This window comes from Strongylocentrotus purpuratus, unplaced genomic scaffold, assembly GCF_000002235.5.
Source record: "Strongylocentrotus purpuratus isolate Spur 01 unplaced genomic scaffold, Spur_5.0 spur5_contig_854, whole genome shotgun sequence".
NCBI lineage: Eukaryota > Metazoa > Echinodermata > Echinoidea > Camarodonta > Strongylocentrotidae > Strongylocentrotus > Strongylocentrotus purpuratus.
In genome coordinates, this window is record NW_022145562.1 from 402,422 (window position 1) to 413,535 (window position 11,114).

Genomic DNA, 11,114 nt, shown 5'->3' on the forward strand with positions numbered 1-11,114 from the left:
GGATCGTCGGTGACTGGTCCCTCAGAAACAAGCGCTAAGCCATTTACAGAGTTTATGATTTCACTAAAAGCCTCTTAGTACATGGATTTTTTTTTTTTTTTAATTCGAATTTCATTTGGAAAATTTCCATATTTGATCAATATGCTGTATGGGCATATGGTATATGGTTGGAACGATGTATACGGTTAACAGTGTTGGTGTATTAAGTGGATTTACCATATTCAGAATCTGAATATTGGCAGCGACTTGAATCATATTGAGAAGGATGTAAATCGTGGTTGTACACGAGAATTGTTAGTTTATATATTCCCCCTCTCTCTCTCTTTCTCTCTTATTCATAAAGAAAATATTAATATATTATTGGGCTTTGATACGAATTGAAGATTTCATCAGTATTAAACAGGGCGAAATAAAAGGGAGGTAAATAATCGAAATGAACATTTAAGATACCAATTAAATGTCCATTCGTGATGGATACGAAGCAGGTATGTTCAAAGGTGAAATATTTAATTATATAGCGATGATAAATCAATTCTTTGACATTGATCTATTCGTTCAATTTTACATTTTACGAACGACAGGCTTCGATATCTACTCAATTTTGTCAAACAATACGAGATCTAGCTGTTGTATGTAGCACCGACATTTTTGGGGTGGGGTGAGGATCATATAATAATCACACAGTTACTCATAATAGCAGCGGAAGTCTTATACAAAATTGCATATCGGGGAACTTTTCTTTAATTAGTACCCATGCAAATAATCCCCCCTTTTATGCCGGTTACCACAGGATTCACACAAACATTACGCACACCAAGTACATCACATAAACAAACAATCAATCATACCACAAACACCGAGAACATATCACCGAACATACAGTTACACAATCAAAGCAATCACTCTCATTCGATCACTACACACAAGAGTCTGAAAATCTAAACTACTACTCATTATTTATGTGAGTATATATTGGGATGTCTTTTCCCTTTATTATTTACAACTTATCTTCATGCACTTCTATAAAGTCATAGAAGTTTAACAAAAACAATAACATTTAACTGAACTATAACTATCTATACTAATCCTACAAGGTCATACATAACTTATCACTACTACATTTACATCCTAAAGTATATCAATTGGACATGAGGGTTCTGAAATGGTCAGTGCTGAGGCGACGACCTTCATTGTGACGTTGTCTAAAGAGAAGAAATATTAAATATTGTCAGCGACAATTAATATGGTGTTGTCCCAATGGAGGTTGGAGACAAAAGAGCACGAATAATATCTTTACTATTATTCTCTAAATTAATTACTATCATTATTATTATCCTCATGCCAATACATCAAAACTGAAATGGTTAGTAAATAATATTTACAGAAAAACATGTAACATATATGATGACGATAGTACTCTCTGTTTAAGGAGGCTTTTATGAACTAGAAAGCTCTCGTTGTGATATTGCGCCAAGTAAATTCCCATCGCAATTTGGTATAGAATTATGCTTCACGCGCGCAGCCAGAATAACAGAGAGTATCATTGTCATTGTATATTTTCATCGGTTAGTAATAATCAGGAATAACTGTAATAAGTTTACAAGTTCAAAGAATGATTCAATAGCATCACATGGTTTAACAGCATGTGATATCACTTTCTCCCATCTCTACAACAATTTCACACAAAATCCATTTAAATCTCACAACTGCATAACCATCCACTCTTGAGAAATACATAATGCCAACAGTTGGTTATAATTGAGTAAGATATTCAAAAAGTGTAATAATGTGCTTACCTAAAGAGAAGAAATATTAAATATTGTCAGCGACAATTAATATGGTGTTGTCCCAATGGAGGTTGGAGACAAAAGAGGCTGATGATGAGGAGAAGATGGCTGACTTTGAGATGGGTTATGCCATCTCCCAACTTAGAGGTAAAAAGCTTCAAGTACTTTCATTAATACATGTTCAGGATAAGCATTTAACAATTACATCATACAACATTGATACAGATGACACATTGTATAATCATATAAATAACTTTCCCAAGTGGAGAAAGATAAACAATCAATAAACAATCATAATTAATACAATATGTATTTATGAACATTAATTCATAGGCCATAACACCCCTAGGCTAAAAGAATGGAGTGACCCAACCATGGTCAATCTTGACCACACATGACTCATGACTCATGTTTCAGGGGGACGGCGATGTTCTCCCCTGGTTCCAGGAACAGTTGGTATACCACATACAAGGCACACGTGTGTGCTCGTATGCATAGACTATGGGCATATATAGGTACTATGTATTTCCTCACTGCACTGGGCATGTGGAATGTTCAATAAGGTGAAAAGGGCAAAGTTATAAAATTCATGGACTCACATGTAATATTACAAACATGTGATAAAATGCGTATAACTTTATGTATAATATTAATGTTGCACCAAACAGGGGCTACATATTCTTCCGCCCTAAAAGCAGATGTCCACATCACGACAACAGCCGACATACAATTATTCATGAAGCTCATGATACACAATATTAGTGACTCTCTTCGGATGTCACTATGTAGTCTTCAAGGGGGTCGATCTGATACAAGAAGTTTCACACAGTCTGTGCCAAGGTTCTCCTGACTCACGTATCATAATTACGACGCCAACTAGTTCATGGTCCTGCCGAATCCATGTCGGTCAGAATCTGTTCGGATACGGAGATTCATCTCGGCATCCTGTGAACTTGGGATGAATACGGTGAAGTACTGTTGACTTTCCTTGTTCCAATGTTCATCCTTTTGTGTATGTCTACGATGACTTCAGGGTGAATTGCAGCTCCGCGTAGAAGTACTTTCAGCTTCATTGTTTATACGCGACATCAAGGTTCAGTAAGTGTAGAACGATGATCACTGCATCCCCTAGCTACAATCATCTTTGGTGGCTGTACTAGGTCCTTGTCCAGCGTTGCAGACCGGGACAGGCTAATAGCTGCATCTCGCAGATCCGATGGCGGCCACAGGTAGATCCCTCCGTCCTACCACTTAGATATGAGAACCCTCATTCCTAGGACATGCCCTAACATTAGCATTAGCGTATTAGATAAAAAGGAATCTACAATTATTAAATACAGAAAACAAACATATCTCAGAAAACCGACGTAATAGTATCCATTGTACTATCCTATATTAACATGAACAAATATGATTACTTTACAACAAATCATTCAAAAATGCTCGCATTTGTTGAGCGAGAGCCAACTTAAAATCCACATCGTATTGTTTTCCAGGTTGATCATACGTAAGCCTACTAGGTCCTACACCTTTAGTATTCCTGGTAGATTTTCTTACTTTTACATTTTCATCGACTCCGGCATCCGCACGATCACCATCACTAGAATCATGCACATCCACCTCAACATCCACATTCACACCATTATCAACTGCGTCGCTTTGCGCAACCGTCTGATTATTATCCTCTTCGACAGCATTATCAGGATTATCAAAGTTATTATTTTGAGTGATATCATTCACATTCCTTACATGTTCATGCCTGTCGTCATGGTTATCGTCATGGTGATTTATGTCAATAGCCAAATCGGTCCTTTGATCTGGTAGGTTAATGTCATTTTCGTCAAGTGAGGGGTTAGGGTCTGGAGTAGGTTCAATAGGGACAGACTCATTTGGTATGATGAAGATGTCCCCATCGTTGTCTTCATCTTCTTCCTCATTAATTACTGTGTTAGCAGTATTTCTACTACGTGGGGTCGCTTGTCTTTGCCTAGTAACCGGAGGCTTGGTGGTTGGCAAGTCAGTGTCATTCGGTCTGTCATTGTCAGGTCCGTCATATGGGAGGAGGAGGTTACGATGGAGGACTCTAGGGGTATCCGTGCTTCCTTCCTTTTGCACGCGGTAGACAGGGGATTCACCTATCTTATGTAGAATGACATATACATTGTCACCCCACCTGTTCGCTAGCTTGTGCTTTCCGCGCAAGTGTACGTTCTTTACCAGAACATGGTCACCTACCTCCAAAACAGGGGCCTTAGCTTTAAGGTCATACTGCTTTTTGTTTGCACTACTACGTTTAGCCATGTTTCTTGACGCTATATCATACGCTTCCTTAAGCTGTTCCCGGAGATTCTTGACATATATTGTCTTGTCCTTCTCCGACGACCACTGGGGGTCAATGCCAAAGGCAAGATCAATGGGCAAGCGAGCATTCCTGCCGAACATCAAGAAGTATGGAGAAAAGTGTGTTGTATCATGCTCGCAAACATTGTAAGCATGTACAAGGGGGCTGACATGTTTTCTCCATTCGGATTTACCCTTATCGGAAAGACATCCTAACATGTCTAGCAGGACACGGTTAAACCGTTCTACGGGGTTAGCTTGGGGATGGTATGGGGTAGTGCGGACTTTCTCTACTCCGGCCATGCTACATAATTCCTTAATCAACTTAGAATTAAAGTCCTGTGCTTGGTCGGTTAAGATCTTGGCTGGCCAGCCATAGTGAACAATAAAGTTCTCCCACAGGGCTTTCGCCACTGTGGAACTACGCTGGTCTTTGGTTGGGACTGCTACAGAGTACTTACTAAAATGGTCTGTCATGACTAGAACATTTTCTACCCCTCCATTGTCAGGTTCTATGCTTAGATAATCCAAACATAAAAGTTCCAATGGCTGAGTAGTCACGATGGTGCCCATTTCTTCCCGTTCCTGTTTCCTTTTCCGCTTTATGCACCTGTCACACTGGTCAATCCATTTCTTAATGGTCGACGCCATAAACGGAAAGTAGAACCGTGTTTTCGCAAGAGAGGCACACTTGTCAAAGCCCAAATGGCCACAGTCATCATGGATTCCACGCATAGCTTGGCCAATGAAGCTATGCGGGATTACTAATTGGAGCCTTACCTCACCAGACAAAGGGTCTTTAGTTTGCCGGTATAAGACACTCTTATGTAGAACAAACCTTTTCATTTCCCGGAACAACACACGCAGGTGTGTGGACGCTTGTTTCCTATCTTTAGGGGAAGGGTGGGAACCTGATTCAATGAATGTCCTTACCTTACCAATGTCTGGGTCATCCATCTGGAGTTGGTGCCAATCAGTGTCACTAAGACCTGGGAGAGAGGTGTTACCTTGTAGACTATTTGTGTAAGGGTCTGGTATGGACGAGGGTTGCATTGCAAGGCTTGTTGCAATTACAACTGGTGGAGACTGGGAGGGGTATTTAAGGGTATGCTTACCTTGTATCTCACCTGTCTCGTTGGCTGGCTGTACATACCCTTGGAATAACGCTGATACCTCAGCGGTATCCATCTGCTGGACTCTAGACTTTAGGAACTCTACTTGAGTACTTACCTCTTCCTGGATCTGGTTGTCATCTGGTACTAGGCCCGGCCTTCTGCTGAGAGAGTCGGCATCATTCAAGTTCTTTCCTGGGCAGTACCTAATTTCAAAATCAAACACAGACAAGTTTGCTACCCACCTCTGGCCAGTAGCGTCAAGCTTGGCATTGGTCATGACATAGGTTAGGGGATTATTGTCAGTTATGACGATGAACTTCTCACCATAGAGGTAGTCAGCAAACTTTTCAGTAACTGCCCACTTGAGACATAAGAACTCACGTTTCCAAGCGCAGTAATTTCGTTCAGTCTGGCTGAGACCACGTGAAGCGTAAGTAATTACTCGTTTAATGTCATCCTGCTCCTGGTAGAGGACAGCCCCAAGACCAAACCCAGAAGCATCGCAATGCAGTTCAAAAGGTTTCGACAGATCGGCAAAGCCTAGGACTGGTGCAGTTGTAAGCAGCTTCTTCAGTGCGAGGAAAGCATCCTCACACCTGTCGGTCCACTTTTCCCGAAAGGGCTCAAGCTGGGCTCTCCTTACCTTAGAGCGGTCAGCTGGTGTGCTGGATGATCTCCTAGGCATCGACAAACCTACCAGCAGATCATTCAGTGGTCGGCATATCTTGCTGAAGTCTTTGCAGAACCTGCGATAATAACCGCAAAATCCTAACCACTGTCTGAGCTGCTGGACGTTGTTTGGTCGATGCCATTCAAGAACATCCTCGATCTTGGATGGGCATGGTCGAATCCCTTTACCACTTATCTCATGCCCAAGATGTGAAACTGTCTGGTAAAGGAAATGGCATTTCTTCTTTTCAAGTTTGAGGCCAAAGTCTCGGACCCTCGTAAGAACTTTGAGAGTACGTTCAATGCACCCTTGCATGGTCGGTGCGTGTATGACAATGTCATCTATGTAGGCAATTGCTTCTCGCAAGGAGCAATCACCTAGGCACCTTTCCACAACCCTTTGCATTTGGGCGGGGCTGGACTTCAGGCCTTGTGGCATACGAGTGAATTCATATAATCCAAATGGGGTATTGAACGCACTGAATTGTCTATCTTCTTCACGAAGTGGAATCTGAAAGAATGCGCCTTTCAGATCCACAACCGTGAAGAACTTGGACCCGTGGAGTGAGTTGAATAGATCCTCTACCTTAGGTATGCTGTATGCGTCTGGGGTAACCCGTCTGTTTGGTTGACGGTAATCTACCGTCATCCTTAGTTTCCCAGATTTCTTGCGCACCAAACATACGGGTGAGCTGTATGCACTGGTAGAGGGCCTTATCAACTCTGCGTCCAGGAGGCCCTGAAAAAGCTGTCTAGCTTCTTCGTACATGTTTTGAGGAATAGGGCGTGCACGAGCATTCCACGGGGTCTTGTCAGTCAGCTTTATTACGTGCTCCACGCCCTTAGCACAGCCGTAGTCATTATCGTCCTTAGCAAATAGCCCGTCAATCTGATCTAATTGTTTCGTTAATGAGTCAGCAATGACTTGGGAAGTGTCACTAGCAATGTCGTAGTTACCTAACGAGTCGTCATCGTCATCTACTTTCTGAGGGGAGGAAGTAAAGTAACATGGTACAGTCAATCCTACAGAGTCAAAGTCATGGTCTTTAGTCATTAGTCCAGTCACATTAGCGCATACTTGAGCGAGAGGTCTATCCCACATGTAGGTAAATGCCTCTGCTATTACTTGTCTATTGTGGACAGTAATGGGGACATTTGTGTTGTTACTGATACTCACCTTCACTTTGGCTCTCCTGCCAAACACTTCCTGGATAGCATTTACAACATGAATGTCTTGGTTGCGATGAGGATTCTCCACCTCTTGCACCAGAACATTGTGCTTACCAGGGGGCAGGGAGCTGTACAGGGTTCCAACCACCTGTAGAGCCTGGTCAGGCTCGATTGTGAGGGGGCGTCGCAGTCGACAACGAACTTGTCCTACCTTTCCTGTGGTAGGATCTCCCATCCTCACCTCATATGCAGCCTTCTGATAGCAAGCATATATTGACGTGGGGATGTCAAGTAATGATAGAAATTTGGGGCCTAAATGTGCCCTGCAGGCAGTTGCAAGGCTACGAAAAACATTAGTTCCTACAATAACTGGGGAGGGGCAAGAGACGCGACAAGTAACGATTATTGCAAGAACATTTACTGGGGAGTCTATCCCTACTATCTCTTCAGGGAGGCAAATGGGGATGGATATGTACCCTTCATACAACACTGACTGCCCATTCGCACCTTCAATACGCAGTGACGAATTAGCCAGGTGCTGTAATGGGTACAAACTACTCAGGTGGGAGTCATAGAAATGTTTTTGGATGGTGGTGACTACACTGCCACTATCTATTAGGCAGGTGGTTTTAACATTATTACTGCCAAGGGTACAGTTGGTCTCACAAGACTCTCCTATCAACCCAGGGGGAATTTCTACTTCTAACTTAGATGGGGAATTATGGTGTTGTTGGGGCACTACTTTAGGGCGCTTTTTATTTCGGCCTCTCGTTCGCCCGCTAACGGAGGTCCTTACATGTTTGGGTGGTTGGGAGTTTGGGAGGGGGTGAGTGGGGATTGGGGGAAGGAGGGGGCACTCTCTATTGTCATGGCCTCCCAGGCTGCGAGAATTTCTTTTCTGCGGGCCAAATTCTTTTTCTTCAATTCCTCATTTGGGCGGTTTTTACACTCCCTCTCAAAATGGTTGAATTCGCCACAATTGTAGCAAACCAGCACCCTAACTGGACAATCCCTATCGAACGAGTTTACGGGTTTAAGGGGGCCTTGCCTATTTTGAGGGGGTCTGTTTTTCTTTTGGGGGTTCCCTTGATACATCATTGGGGTAGGAGGAGGTGGTGGCAGTGTTGGTGGTGGTGGGGGTGGGGATGGGTAAGGGTGGTATGGGTTGGGCGCGCCAAGCTGCTGAGGATAGCTTTTAACAGTGCGCTTTTGGGTATATTTTGCATCACGAGTGGCTTCTGCTTCTCGGATGAGGCTAATCAATCTGTGGAATGGGGGCGCAACAATTTGTTGATGGAGATTGGTCACAGAGAGGATGTACTCATCCTGGCATCCCATCCTAAACCTATCTAAAAGTTTCTGGTCTGCCGAGTCTGGTAAAAACTCTCCTATCTCCACCAACTTGTTGATTTTTAGTTGAGTCCTCTTAAGGAAGTCTGAGGGTTTTTCCCCTTTTTCCTGGGACATGGACATGAACTCGCTAAGGAGAAGGGACTTGTTCTCCACTGCGCCATAAACATTGTCTAAAAAAGATACGAGTCCATGGGCAGTGGAGCTTGGGGAAACTTGCCTAGCAAAGTCCTTAGCAGGTCCACAAAGCCTAGTCACGATCTCGCGCCTTTTTGTCTGCTCGTCAATTGAGGCCATTGACGCAACCTCAATTGCGACATCTTTAAATGTCTCCCAGTCTACCTCGCCTTGTTTTACTGGCTCTTTTCCTGAGAAGAGGCCAAGACGGGGGAGACGTGGAGCATTAACTATGCCATGACTATGGGCAGGTGGCGGGGAAGGGGAGCTGGGGGAAGGGACAGGGGTGTGGACAGGGGGAGGGTTACCTATTGAACACCCTTTCACCAATTTTTCGAGTTGGGAAAGGGTAAGTCCAGACTCTGTCAAAAACTTACTTAAGGTGTCAGGGTCAGCACTAGAAAGTAGTTTTTCCTCATCAGGGACAAGGGAAGTGCTGTCCTCGAGAGACATGTTACAATTAATCAAATCCTTATACCAAATAAAAAACAAAGTAATGGTACAAACAATATATACCAAATAGAAAACAAATGCAGGTAACACGCTGAGAGAGAGCTGTTGCGACCAAGAAATATAAGAGGTAAACAACAAATAGGTTCCGGCACCTAAGAAAACAGAAGCAGACAACAACAACAACTTGCCAAATATGATCGAAGTAATATCATATATACTAGCAAAGAAAACAAAACAAAAACAAACTCAAAACCAAAAACCTGGCAATTGAGACTACTATACCTTAGATAGCCTTATAACCAGTTGCATCAATCAATTTAGCAGTAAACTTAAATACCATAAAAGTATCAGTTCACAATTCTCATACCAGTCTATCAGTCAAAACAAGGGGTCAAGGTCATGTCGTTGCGTTAGGTTGGTAAGTCATTTAGTATGTCGCTTATTACAGTAAATATTAAAGTTGTATGTCATACGATCAGGCAAAAACGTGTAACCAAACTAAAAATACGAATTGAGACAACCAAAAGTGAAAAACAATAAAATAAAAAAATATATTATAAAAACAAACAACCTCGCTCTGCTACCAATTGTAGCACCGACATTTTTGGGGTGGGGTGAGGATCATATAATAATCACACAGTTACTCATAATAGCAGCGGAAGTCTTATACAAAATTGCATATCGGGGAACTTTTCTTTAATTAGTACCCATGCAAATAATCCCCCCTTTTATGCCGGTTACCACAGGATTCACACAAACATTACGCACACCAAGTACATCACATAAACAAACAATCAATCATACCACAAACACCGAGAACATATCACCGAACATACAGTTACACAATCAAAGCAATCACTCTCATTCGATCACTACACACAAGAGTCTGAAAATCTAAACTACTACTCATTATTTATGTGAGTATATATTGGGATGTCTTTTCCCTTTATTATTTACAACTTATCTTCATGCACTTCTATAAAGTCATAGAAGTTTAACAAAAACAATAACATTTAACTGAACTATAACTATCTATACTAATCCTACAAGGTCATACATAACTTATCACTACTACATTTACATCCTAAAGTATATCAATTGGACATGAGGGTTCTGAAATGGTCAGTGCTGAGGCGACGACCTTCATTGTGACGTTGTCTAAAGAGAAGAAATATTAAATATTGTCAGCGACAATTAATATGGTGTTGTCCCAATGGAGGTTGGAGACAAAAGAGCACGAATAATATCTTTACTATTATTCTCTAAATTAATTACTATCATTATTATTATCCTCATGCCAATACATCAAAACTGAAATGGTTAGTAAATAATATTTACAGAAAAACATGTAACATATATGATGACGATAGTACTCTCTGTTTAAGGAGGCTTTTATGAACTAGAAAGCTCTCGTTGTGATATTGCGCCAAGTAAATTCCCATCGCAATTTGGTATAGAATTATGCTTCACGCGCGCAGCCAGAATAACAGAGAGTATCATTGTCATTGTATATTTTCATCGGTTAGTAATAATCAGGAATAACTGTAATAAGTTTACAAGTTCAAAGAATGATTCAATAGCATCACATGGTTTAACAGCATGTGATATCACTTTCTCCCATCTCTACAACAATTTCACACAAAATCCATTTAAATCTCACAACTGCATAACCATCCACTCTTGAGAAATACATAATGCCAACAGTTGGTTATAATTGAGTAAGATATTCAAAAAGTGTAATAATGTGCTTACCTAAAGAGAAGAAATATTAAATATTGTCAGCGACAATTAATATGGTGTTGTCCCAATGGAGGTTGGAGACAAAAGAGGCTGATGATGAGGAGAAGATGGCTGACTTTGAGATGGGTTATGCCATCTCCCAACTTAGAGGTAAAAAGCTTCAAGTACTTTCATTAATACATGTTCAGGATAAGCATTTAACAATTACATCATACAACATTGATACAGATGACACATTGTATAATCATATAAATAACTTTCCCAAGTGGAGAAAGATAAACAATCAATAAACAATCATAATTAATACAATATG

General features: G+C 41.4%; 1 protein-coding gene and 1 long non-coding RNA gene across 2 annotated transcripts; both read right to left on the reverse strand.

Annotated features, from left to right (window-relative positions):
- Positions 1-7,873: 7,873 nt before the first annotated feature.
- Positions 7,874-9,061, reverse strand: LOC105438469 (paraneoplastic antigen Ma3 homolog). The gene has a single exon (XM_011666294.2). The coding sequence runs from the start codon at positions 9,059-9,061 to the stop codon at positions 7,874-7,876; it is 1,188 nt and encodes a 395-aa protein (XP_011664596.2).
- A 912-nt stretch (positions 9,062-9,973) lies between these two features.
- On the reverse strand, positions 9,974-10,894 carry LOC115928553. The gene is made up of 2 exons (XR_004066082.1): positions 10,814-10,894; positions 9,974-10,219 (listed from the first exon to the last, which is right to left on the reverse strand). It is a non-coding gene; the product is annotated as an uncharacterized LOC115928553 (long non-coding RNA).
- Positions 10,895-11,114: the final 220 nt, after the last annotated feature.